The 12774-nt window shown below is 54.7% G+C and overlaps 1 protein-coding gene across 2 annotated transcripts in view; it reads left to right on the top strand.

The window, feature by feature from the left end:
• Positions 1 to 10197, top strand: part of CPNE2 (copine 2) — a 54540-nt gene extending 44343 nt beyond the window's left edge. For both annotated transcript variants that reach the window (XM_081216457.1, XM_081216456.1), the window contains 3 exons: positions 998 to 1131; positions 8204 to 8440; positions 9763 to 10197. In XM_081216457.1, coding sequence (XP_081072583.1) covers positions 998 to 1131; positions 8204 to 8440; positions 9763 to 9870 — 479 coding nt within the window. In that variant the 3' untranslated portion in view covers positions 9871 to 10197. The remainder of the gene's footprint in view (positions 1 to 997; positions 1132 to 8203; positions 8441 to 9762) is intronic.
• Positions 10198 to 12774: the final 2577 nt, after the last annotated feature.

Raw genomic sequence — 12774 nt, 5'->3', positions numbered from 1 at the left:
CCTGCCCCACCCTGTTCTCCCCACCTTCCACAGGGAGCCTTGGCCCCTAAGGATTGAGCATGGCCTGGGCGGGGGTGCTGGGCAAGAGGGAGGGGCAGGCAGCAGAAGTGGTGCCTGTGCTCTCCCTGCCCCAGGCCTAAGAGGATTTCTGAGCCTCCCAGAGTCAGTTAAGAAACAGTGAAAGAGAAGGGGCTCCCAGGTGGGTATGGAAGAGGGTAGTTCCTGACACCATGGGAGCTTTCAGCCTAGGACTTGCCTTGGGTGTAGCATCTACCTTCCCTGGGAATCCCTGAAGCTGGGTCAGGTTTGTACCTGGAAGGGAAATGCATCAAGTCACCACGATGGGGACGATGCTGTGACTCAGAAGCCATGGGCCTCTGTTGGCTGAAATCGTGGCCCTGTCCTCCTACTGGGGCCTGTCTGGTTTGGAGCAGGTCTGCCGAGATGTTTTATCCAAGTTCAGACTGGTCAACCTCATCTCTGGCCAGAGGCCTTCTGGGCAGGACAGCAGAGCCTCGTACCGGTGGCTATTTACAGAACACCTACTGTCTGCAGCTGTACAAGCATCTCAGTTTCCCCAGCAACCCTGAGAAGCCACAGCGTGTCCAGAATGGACCTCCAGGTGGCTCCCTGCGACCCCAAAGTGTCACCGCAGGTTCTGCCCGCCCCTTCTCTGGGAGGAGCCTGCTGGACACCCTCCTGCCAGCTTCCCAAGAGTGTAGATTACTAGTCTCCTTGACAGACAAGGAAACAGGCTTAAATAACTTTCCCCAGGTCCCACAGCTAAGAAGTGGTAAAGGTAGGAATGGGAACTCGGGTCAGACTCCACGTTCAGGGCTCTTTACTTTACACCACTCTGGCCCTGCCCTCTGGAGCTTCCAGTACCACAGGGCCCAAACTGGCCATGGCAGGGGCATTTGGGGTGGGCAGCAATTGGGATGAGTGGGTGCAGGGTCAGGGAGGACCTGGCTGATCCAGAGTCTTCTCCCCGAGGCAGGCGTGGATGGCATCGCCCAGGCATATTCGGCTTGCCTGCCCCACATCCGCTTCTACGGTCCCACCAATTTCTCTCCTATCGTCAACCACGTGGCCCGGTTTGCGGCCCAAGCCACGCAGCAGCAGACAGCCACGGTGAGTAGGTGATCACTGGCATGGATGTGCACGATAGGGCTGGCACAGGCTGGGCCTTCCCTGCCAGATGGAGATCTGTCCTTCCTACCCTACCCACCCATGGGGCTGGCTGGCGAGCTGGATGTTGTTCTGCCTCCCCTTGTTCTAAACTCCTAGGTGAGCCCCGGCCTCTCCACCTTAGTTTACCAGCAGGGATGGGAAGGGGGTTGGAAGTAGCTCAACTTGACTGGTTCTGGATTCCTGGAGCACAGACTCCAGGACAGACAGCAATTCCGTTCGTTCAGCGCTTAGTAGGAAATAGGGGCTGTGATTAATGGGAAGTCCCTCCAGGCAGAGGGAAACCCGGAGACTGTAGTCCCTGCAGCCCTCAGGCTGACCCTCTGGGCCACCTAGTTCCCATTAGAGCAGCTGCCACCTCATGCTGAAGGGTTTGGAACCGTCTGGCCTGGGTCCGGCACTCAGTGACGAGGCTGCCAGGGCTGCTGTGTGGCATCTGGAATACATGGCAAACGGCCATCCTGGGCAGCTTCATCCCAGGTCCTCTCCCTGCACCCAGCTCCAGGCGCAGTGCTGGAGTCACCAAGGGTCACCTTGCCCACCGTCCACCAGCCCCTGCCCCAGGGCTACTGCCGTGAGGAGCTGAGCCAAGTCTGGGAACCCGGCACCTGGCCCTAGGGTAGTGGAGCCCGGGCTGGGACGTGAGTCCGACTCCCACCTGACCAGGCCCCCGAGCCACCGCCACAGCCTCTGCCCCTGTCTGGGCTTCCTCCTCCCCTGGAAGGAAAGGGATGCTGCACAAGTGCTGAAGTCCTTTCCTGACTGTCCTTTTCCCTCTGCCTCCAAAATACTATCCTCAACTCGCCTGCTTCCCCATTGCCATGGCCACTGTCATCTCACTGGACACTACGGCCGCCCCTCACCCCTCCTATCCATGCTCCTGCTAGAGGGTCCTTTAACCGCGCACGTCAGATCCTACCCCCTCCTGGCCTCTCCTCCCCGCAACCCCACACCCCTTCCTTTACTTGTGACCATTCCACCACTGACCTTGTTCCTATCCCTCAAAGACACCAAGCTTGTCTCCCAACAGATCCTTTGTCCTGCCATCTCTTCTGCTTGGAGGTTCTTCTCCCCTCTCCCTGGCTTGCTCTGTCCCATCCCTCAGTGTCCCTCAAACGCCACCTCCCTGCAGCCTTCCTTGCCTACCCACCTGAAACGTATCCCCTGCCTTCTCTGTTTATTCCTGTCTGGACTCTGATGACGGTGGCAACATCTCCTTCACATACTCTGCGTTTCTGTCTACTGGGTGTCTCCCTGGTTGGCCTCTCAGCCCCACAGGGCCAGGCTGTGTCTGTGTGTTGTCCGTCATCTACTTGGTGGCCTATGCTGTGGCTCGTGTTCTGGGAACGGATGGATTTAAGTTGGCCCCTGTCGTGTGCTGTGCACTGTGCGAGGAGCTGGGAGGAGGTGACTCAGCCAGGGCCTCTCTCAGAAGGAAAGGAACCTGGTCCCATTGGGACTGCCCAGAGGAGGGAGGCACCTGCTCAGTCACTGAGGAGGTAGAGGTTGCCTTCCCGAAGATGGAGACAAAGATAAAAGAAGGGGAGGTTATGAGAAAGAGGACACCAGGGCCAGTGTGGGGAGGGCAGGACAGTAGTATGTGGTCTGACTGTCTGGGAGGCAGCAGAGGGTCTGTGGGAAAGGGGGTCCTGGGGTCAGCCTGCCAGGGTTTGAATCCAGCCCCTGCCCATCCCTCACTGGGTGACCTGGGTAAAACTTACCCTCTCTGAGCCTCATTTGTACCATAGGAATACTAATAGGACCTACCTTAAGGAGGTGGTGTTAGGATTAAATGTGATAACACAACAGCTGGCACCCAAAGAGACCTGAGGATGAGGAAGGACAGGTGGCAGAGAGTTCTGGGAAGAGCACCCCAGGCAGGGAGAATGGCAGATGCCAGGGATGGACCGGAGGGAGGTCAGTGCACGATGCTGGATTGAAGGAAGATGGTTCCTGGTCGTTTCTGCTTCAGGGAGCGTGACTTGCTCTAGTCCTGGCCTTGGTGATGGCAGCTGAGGGCCTGAGACAAGTCCCTTCCTGCTCTGAGCCTATTTCCTTTATGAAATGGGACAAGTAAGCTCATCTGAATGGGACAATAACTGGGGAGGACCTGGGAGTGGCTTTTTTAAATTCCTGGGGTGCTGGGCTAGAATTGGATGGAGAGGGCAGAGGGGCTGCCCCTCAGCTTGCACACCGTTTGGATACCTGCTGCCAGCCAGGCCATTGTCCCACCCAGACTTTTATCTGCCTGAACCAGCTTTCAGAAGGATGGAAGAAAGGCCTGCATTCTTGTTTAAGGGAAAAAAATGGGGCGGAGCAGGAATGAAGCCCAGTGTTCCTCTCGGGCTCTTTCACCTGCCAGGCAGGGGCAGGACTGGGCAGGAGATGAGGTCCTGGGGAGAAGGGGCCTGTGTCTGCTGGATCCTAGGTCTGGAGGGGCTTGGGCCCTGGGGACCACCAGGAAGGTGTCTTTGCATTCTGGGGAACAACTGCTGAGGGCCCTCCAGAGGGAAGAACTGGGCCCTTTCTGTGAACAAGTCCTAATCCTCACAGTACCCCAGCCGCTTTCGTCGTGACCAGGTCCTCCCAACCTGAGGAGGCAGCCTTCCCTGGCTCCCTCACCCTGGGGAAGCGCTGTCACCCACCCCAGCTGTGTGACTTTAGGCCAGCATCTCTGGGCTGCAGGAGGTGAGCCAGGGCTCTCTACTGGCCTCTCCTACTCTGATGTCCAAGAAGATACAGATAATTCTCTAGCTCCTGCCTTTACTCCGTCCATCCATGCACGGAAGGTGGGGATACCTCAAGGTTTGGAGGCCCATCGACCTGGTTCAAACCCCAGCTCCCACACTTCCTGTGTGACCCAGAGCAGGTTGCTTATTAAGCTCTCTGAACTTCAGTTTTCTCACCTGTACAATGAGGACGATGGAACAGTACCTGCCTAATAGAAGCATTGCAAGGATTCAACAAGCTCAGCATCCAAATTGCTCAGCACAGCGCCTGGCACACAATAGCACCTAATAAACGTGAGGGGATGAGTGTTCTTAGGACACCTCTTGGGCCGGCATTTGGTGATGCTGAGCCCATGTAGGCCTAAGGCAAAAGGAAATAATTTGTGCATTACCTGATGCTTCCATACAGCTGCTTTTTGGGAAACACTTGTGTGGCTTCATCCTCCCTGTCCCCCACACACAAACATGCATGCACACCCACACACAGGAAATCAAGAGCAGATGGTGGAAGCATCTCTCTAGGCAGGCCTGTGTTCTCCCATTCATTCACGCAGCTCATCTCTACCGCGTATGTTTCTCTGCAGCACTGGGGAGACCATGATGCGCAAGCCATGGCCTCTGCCCTTCCAGGGCCTGTGGTCTTGTGGGGAGCCAGGCCAGGAACAGCAGCTGTAATGACAGCCAATTAAAACTGTGATGACGGAATTATAGGATTATGAAGGTGGCATCTAACCCAGACAGAGGGCTCAGGGCAGGCTCCCTGGAAGACTGATGTCCAAGCTGAGACTTGGAGGATGCTTAAGAGTTAGTCTCATAAAGGGTGTGTATGTGTGTGCATGTGTGGAGTGTCCCAGGCAGAGGGAACAGCATAGGCGAAAGCTTGGAGGCATGGTGTATGGCGTAACTAAGGGAAGGAGTGTGATGTAAGCGGGGTGGGTGGGGGTGGATGAGGTTGAGAAGGTAGGCCAGCTCCCACAGATGCCTTTGAAGCCAGTAAGGAATCTGGATTTTCTCTTAAGGGCACTGGGGAGTCACTGAAAGGTATTAAGAGGTTTGGGTGGTACCAGGGGACTCCTACTGTGGGGCCTCATCCTTCCCTCTGCTCTGACCCATGTGACTTGGGCCTTCCCATCCATGGCCCATTGCTGGTTGGCTACCTAGGCAACTGGTGCCATAGTGGAGGGGGAACTGGGAAGCAGCCAGCACCCTGGAAATTTCCCTCCACTCCCCAAGGTCCTCAGCAGCCAACTTCTCAGAAATAAGCTAGGGGTGAGTGCAGCTTCCCTGGACTCTGCCTGCAACTGTTATGGTCAAATCAGTTTCTTATAAATCAAATCACATGTTAAATGCATTAGGGGAAGTGGCTATTTACAGCCCTAGAAGCCTGAAGAAGCTCTTGGGTAAATGCTAGAGATACTGTCCTTGAAATGTGTTGGAAATTTGGGGTTTGGGTTCGACCTGGCAGCAACTGGCTGTGTTTATGGAGCCTGCACAGGGTGCCAGGCCCATGAGATGCAGAGGTGTGAGGGGAGGGGCTGCCCTGAGGAGCTCTTAGGGCAGTGGGGGGAGAGGAGTATCCAGAGAAGCCCGCCCCAAGGGGTAATCACTGGCAGCGAAAGCAGAGCTCAGGGCTTGGGGGAGCCTTCACATCCACTCGGGATGGAGGAGTAGACGCTCCGAGAGGTCTTGGAGCTGTGGCTGGGGAGGGTACGCCAGGCAGAAGGAAGTAAACCAGGAAAGGCATGGAGGTGGGAAAGCTTGGGGTAGGGTAGACCAGGACTATCCATGGGGACAGCAGAGGCCCTTCCCACCTCCTCCTGCCCGATTCTACCCTTCTTTCTCCCCTTCCACAGCCCCCCCCTCCCGCCGCCACCTCCCCTCTGATCTGTCTTGGGGATGGGATCGTGGACCCCTGGGGTTGCAGTAGACCTTAGAGGCTCCTGGACAACCTCATTTTTGCCTGGGATGGGCATGAAGCCTAGGACTTGTCAGCAGAACTTCGCTTCTCCCTGCCAGGCCCCACTATTGGAGAGACAGCTACTACTGGCCACCGCTGCCATTGTGGAAAGAGCCCTAACTTTGGAGTTAAGGCTTGGGCTTGAATCTCAGCTGTGCCATTCCTGGCTGTGAGTCCTTGAGCAAGTCACTGAACCTCTCTCAGCCTGTCTCCCCAACCTCCAAAAGGAGAATCCCAGCATGGGGATGACACGGAGCATGTGTGGTCACCATCACCGTGACTCACCTTTTCAGTTGGTGCCTACTGTTCTGCAGGAACCCAGGCCATGGGGAAGAAGGCTCCAAGGCTGTGAGGGGGGCCTCGGCCTGCGTGCTCCAAGTCTCTAATGCAGACACGTGGCTGGTGGGAAGGGAGAGCCAAGAGGGCCATGTGGGGAGGAGAGTGGGAGACAGCCATCTGAGCTGGAGGGGGCTTGGAGACCAGTCCCACCCCGAGTGGTGAGGCCTGTCACCCAAGGCCAAGTATTCTTTTCTGTCCTCATTGCTAGGCCTTTCAATGCCTTCCCTCCTGCCAGCCTAGGTGCCCCAGAAATACTGCCATGGACTATTTTGGTGGGATGGAAGTCAGGGCCACTTAGGGAAGGGGTGCTGGCTAGGATGATGGTGGGCTATGAGGGGACAAGGGTCTGGATGAGCTTATGAGGTGCCCCTCAACCCCAGGAATGGGGACGGGCAGCAGCAGCCCTCCACTACAGGAATTCGGGCTGCCATCTCCACAGCAACAGGTATCCATCCCCAGCCAAGCTTTCGGTCTCTTAAAAGCACAGTTCAGGAGTTGGACTACTGCTGTCGAGGGTTGGGGGTTAGGATGGTGGCATTCGTACCTCCACACGGTTCATTCCTTTCAGGTTGTGCTTGGGGGACAGGCAGGAGAGCAAGGCATCCTAGATGGTCTCTGTATGTTTTCCAGGGAGGAAACGGCTTCGCTGGGTGAGAAGGTGGCCAAATGCTGACTTGGGGGCTGGCCTGGTTCTGCCCTTTATAGCTCCATGACCTTGACTAGTCTGGGTCCCCATTTCCTCTCCTGAAAATCAGAAGGGTCAGAAGAGAAGGCAGAAGCCCCAAACAGAGAACATTAGGGCAACAAGGGCTTTTCTGTTCATCTTATGTATGGGGAAAACTGAGTTCCCCAAAAGGGGCCAGAGGGTGCTAAGCACAGAGCCAAGTTGAAAATGAGGTCTTAGGCAGCTAGGAATGCTGGGGCTTCTGCCCACAGATCATCCAGTGAGATTTCCTGAACTTCATTCACTCACTCCCCACCTCCACAGTCTATGCTATGGCCACCAGTCACCTACACTAATTATTCAGTATTTTTTTCATGTAAATAATTTTATAAAGAAACTATAACCCACTGTAAGGTAAAAGTTACTTACCACTTGCCATAGAGAGTAATAAAAATAAATATACCAGGCTGCACAGTGGTATCAAAGTCTACCTAGAGACTGCTGTCCCTGGAGCTCTGAGCTTCCGGCCTTTTCTCTCTTTTTTAATAAGGAAGGTTAGCAAGTGGGACACACGAGCACCAAACTGAGAGTTCCTCCTGGGTGCAGTTTGTAGAATTCAAAGACCACTGCAAAACCAATACCCTTCCCACTGTGACTGATGCTGTAGCTGGGGTGTGCCCCCAGGTCTGCTTGTTGCCAGCAGAGTCCCACAATCCCAGAAGCACTGACCTAGATGATCTGCTTAGCTCCTGCAAGGGGTCTCTGAGGTCGGCTGCACTAATGGGGAACGAGCAGCGTCACAGGTGTTCACGTGAAGGTGGAGCAGAGAAGGGGAGGCTGCTCCCGGAGTCCACAAGCCAGAATGCGTTCTCCTCCACAGCCGTGGGCCTCACTCCGCCACAGGTGCAGCTGCTGCCACATGGCCGGCGTGGTCTCTTTGAGAGGTGCAGGGATTCCCACTTTGCAGACAAAGAAACTGAGGCACGGCGAACTGAGTCAGTTGCCCAGAGTCCCACGGTGTACCCACTGTCAGAGCCAGGCCTGGAGTCTGGGGCTCTCAAACCCCCAAGCTGGGGAGTCTGACATTGCACAGGGCAGGAGGAAGAAAGCAGTTTGTGCTTCCAGCTGTGACGGAGGAGAGGCCTACAGGGCCCAAGCACTGAGAGGTGGCTGCCTAGGGAGGTGGCTGGGGTTCGGCAACAGCTCGGGGAGACGAGCCACCTTCCTCCCAGGGGTCAGAGGGTTTGGGGAGATTGGGAAAGGACGGAGGGGAAGGGTGGCCAGGGGCCGAGGGCTGTGCTGAGTGCCTGTTGACCCCCTCCGCAGCAATACTTCATCCTCCTTATCATCACGGACGGTGTCATCAGCGACATGGAGGAGACGCGGCACGCCGTGGTGCAGGCCTCCAAGCTGCCCATGTCCATCATCATCGTGGGCGTGGGTAACGCCGACTTCGCTGCCATGGAGTTCCTGGACGGGGACAACCGCACGCTGCGCTCCCACACAGGGGAGGAGGCAGCCCGCGATATCGTGCAGTTCGTGCCCTTTCGAGAATTCCGCAACGTGAGTGTGGGCCCGGGCTGGGGAGGAGGCAGTTACAGGACCCCAGCAACCATAGTTAATCATCCAGAATGAAGGCGCTGGGATTGTCTGCCCAATCCTAGGCTCCTCTACCCTCAGCTCCGTTGACTATTACCCGCCTGGTGCCATGCGAGGCCCTGCCCCCAGGTGAGGCCATATGACAGTTGCATGAGCACTTGCTTCAGCAAGCTGACGGAACTCAAGGGAGTAGTGCCCAGTCCAGACTGGGGCTCCAGGAGGACCTGCCCTCTAAGCCTGAATCAGAAGTCGGCGTCATCCATGCAGGGGAAAGCATTCCAGGAGAAAGAGATGAGAGCAAGGCCCAGAGGCGTGAGGGGCTTTCCTGGAAATCAAACCTCACCCACCACCTCGCTTCAGGTGGAAAACGGGGCCCATCTTAGGATGGCCTCCTCTCACTAAGGGCCGCTCTAGGAGGAACCGGTGGCCTCCCTTGCTCCTGGAGGTGGCTCTGGTCCTATCTGCAGGTGACCCAGGTCTGCTTACAAGGAGGCTGGCATTAGCTTCCTGGTTGCTGTCCTTGCAGCTGGGCCCGCAGGCAGCCCCAGAGGGAGCAGTCTGTCAGATGCCAGCCCGGGGCCTAGCTTTCATTTGACCAGAGGCACACTGTATAGCCTTGGGCAAGTCCCTGACCTTTCCTCCTGGCCTCAGCTGCCTCAGCTGTAAGCCTCAGGGTGCTGTGGCTCAGGTCCTGGGAGCCAATCCCAGCAAGAACTGGCCACTCGGATTTGTAACCACTGGTGCTCACATCTCTGCCCAGTACCCTCTGGGTTTGCCTGAGCTGGTTCAGTTCCTTCCTCTGGAGCGTGAGCTTCCTGAGGACAAATGCTGGGTGTTGGCCACCCAGGCACTGCATGGACACTGAACGAGCTCCTGGTGTGCCCAGCCTGTGACTGGGTGCCGAGCAGTCAATCAGACAGTCACAGCCCCTTAATACCAGCCAAGAAGGTGCTCAGGAAATGTTTGCCAGATGAGTAGGCCATGCAGCTCACCTCCACCATCTCTTTCCCCCCAAAAGCCTCCCATAGACAGATTCATCCTGAAACGTTACTCCTAGGCACCTCGAGTGCTCAGGTAAGAGTAACACTTAATGTGAAGGAAAGCACTGCTAAGGGTGGGATTTCAGGCCTGGGCTGGGCTGAGGAACGCTAGTTTTAGACAGCTCTGGCCCTCTGCTCTGGTTTTGTCCTCCAGGGACACCTTCTGTACCAGCTCCCTGGGCATGGTGCCCCTCACCACTTCATCCAGTGATCCTTTCTCTCTCCTCTCTCCACCCCACCCTGCAGGCGGCAAAAGAGACCTTGGCAAAAGCTGTGCTGGCAGAGCTGCCCCAACAAGTTGTTCAGTATTTCAAGCATAAAAACCTGCCCCCCACCAACTCGGAGCCCGCCTGAGTGCCAGCCCTCACCCAGCAGCAGCATGCCAGCTGGGCCTCCCGCCCTCCCCAGGAACATGCACGCTCACCCTGCTTCCTTGTGGGTGGCCTTTTTTTTTTTCTTTTAAACTGATCCACATTTTTATTTTCTACAACCGGACCTTCACACCCCCAACTTCCTCCAGCCCAGCTGGGCTTCCTTTATTGGAGTCGACTGATGATACTTCCAGGCCAAACTGGCTTCCTCTCCTCCTCTCCCCACCCTTGCCACTCTTAAGTATTGAATGTACTTTGTATAATTTTAGTGGAATTGTTATTAAAGAGAATAAAATTTTTACAATCATAACTGGCTTTTTCCAAGTAACTAGCTGCAGACTCAAAGGAATGTGTCCCCGGTACATACTGTGTGGTAGCCTGCACCTAATTCCTGTTCTGTTTTTTAATACTGTGACCGTGTTCTACTTGTTATACTCAGGGTAATAAAGGAGTTTCAGATGTCCCTGTGTCAGCTCCTTCCTCAGCTGGGACCTGATGGGCTCACTGATCTGGGAAAGGAAACATGAAAACCCCTTTCCCCCAGCAAGCCTGTGAAATTGGTATAATCACTTCTACTTGGGGACATGCATTCCACACAAACAGTAATGCAGCTGTTAAACTGGCACAGAACTTGGCACATCGTACACGCTCAATAAATATGTGGGGCAGTGAAATGCACGGTCCCTCCCCAGCCTTCTGGGCCCCAGCAGAGCCCATGCTGGCCCAGCCAACAGCACATGGTACCGCACCCTTCTTCCTCGTGGTCCACGCTGTCTTATGTACCCCACTCCACCACAGCAGTGGCAGTCGCTGCCACCCATGTGCTCCTCCTGCAGGTCTCCCAGGCACTGGAGTACACCCTGTGGTCTGCAGCATGTGAAAGCCTCTCTGGCTTCAGGATGCTCAACAGGGCTGCTTCTGTCCCTGCTCCAGCAGCCGTTGGTTTCTATCGCACACCCCACCCTGGGCTTGGGCCCAACCTCACGAAACCAGCTAGGCGACGCATCTCTGAAACCCCAGCCGTCTGGCCTGTTCCCTTCTCTCCTCCAAAGAACACATCTTTCTCTTTTGTCTACCTCCTTCTTAGAGCTCCAGTCAGCCCCTTTGCCACAGGCTCATGTGCAACCAACAACTCACATTCATATTAATAAGCACATTACAGGCATAATCTTGAACCTTTCCACCAGCCCCTGCCTGTGACCATTTCAGAGATGAGGAAACAAGCAGAGAGGCTAATCGAATCTATTAGAGGCAGAGCCAGAACTTAGCTCCAGGTCTGGCCAATTCCACAGAGCCCACACTTGTTCCACTGCACTGAATGTCTTCCCGTGACTATGAGGCAGTCTTCTGCTCAACCTGCTGCTGAATTTGTCCTCCCCTCCAATGAAACTGGGCAGTCAGACATCTCGACCTACTCTCCCAGGTCAGCAATTCTTACCAGTGGTCTGCTAGGCCTGGCTGGTGCGCCAGGTAGGTTCCTAGCTCCAGGTGCGTGGTAAGCTGAGGAGCCGGTGTTTATCTGGTGGGAGCAAGCGAGGGACATCTGTATCCTAGGCTTCCAATGCCTCTTCTGATTCCGTGGCCACCAAAAACCAGCTGAAATGTCCTCGAGGGACACCTTCACTTCTCCTGAGAGGGCTTCAGGACTGAAGGGAGCCGTGATTTCCTCAAGGACCTTTGGGAAATCACAGCACAGCAGCCCAGAGGCCAGCTCGGCACTGTGGGCAGAAACCCAGGACCAGCGCATCTGCCTCCTCTGGTTCACACCCAGCCCTTACTCAGGACAGCTGCAAGACTACGTAATGGTTGAAATAACACCACGTGACTGCTTCCTTTACCCTCCCGTTTGGTAGCTGAAGTGTCTAGCTGGATGTCAGATCCAGGGAAGTTTGTATCCAACTCAGCCTGTCAAGTTCTGATCGACCAGAGGCCTCTATAGTGGAACAGCCTTCTCCTCCCAGCCCCACATCCCCTCCTTAGCCCTCAGGGGATGGGTGTATTGGGGCGACAACTGATGCAGACCTCTCCCTTACACCTCCCCATGGGAATAATTTACCAGATTGGTGAAGCTATGGAGACTGACATCTACTGGGCCGGGTTAAGGTAGACTTCCTGTCTTGCATCAGGGCCCATCATAAATGCTCCAACTCCTATGAACCACCTACCTCAGTGTGGTGCCGGCAGCCCCCACTTCGCAGCTGCACGAGGGAGGAGACCCAGCCATCTTTCTTCCCCCTTCTCTGCCTGAGGTTGGGTGCATCAGTCAAACAAGCCTTCTACTCCCAGCTGGTTTGAGTTCACCAGGGAAAGGAATGTCCTGAACTCCTGACCAGGCAAATCACCACTTAAAAAACAAACCAAGATAAGTAAGTCCTGGGGATGTAATGTGCAGCATGGTGACTATAGTTAATAATAGCAGATTGTATATTTGAAGGTTGCTGAGAGAGTAGATCTCAAAAACTTTCATCACAAGAAAAATATGTTTTGGTAACTATGTGTGGTGATGGATCATTTCACAATATATACAATTATTGAATAATTACATTGTACACCTGAAACTAATGTTATATGTCAACTGTATTTCAATAAAAACAAACCAAGCCTTGGTGCTGCTATTTGGTTCTTGCACATGGATAGTAGGATGAAAAGTGAACTTGGAAATCTGACTAAAAGGTTCCTTTACCCTTGAATCACCTCCACTGAGGCGTGGGCACTGGCATTTGTTTTAAAGTTTCATTGAAACCACAGAAAACCAGACTTAGAATTAAAGGCTCAAATTAAAATTCTGGTTCTGATACTTACCTGTGTGACCTTGGGCAAGTCACTGAATCACTGTGAATTTCAGTTTCCTCTATAAAATGTAGAGAAGGGCTGTTTCACAGGACTT

This window comes from Mesoplodon bidens (genome assembly GCF_964165515.1).
Source record: "Mesoplodon bidens genome assembly, chromosome: 18".
NCBI lineage: Eukaryota > Metazoa > Chordata > Mammalia > Artiodactyla > Ziphiidae > Mesoplodon > Mesoplodon bidens.
The sequence above is the reverse complement of the archived record's forward strand: the minus strand, read 5'-3'. Positions and strand labels throughout refer to the sequence as shown.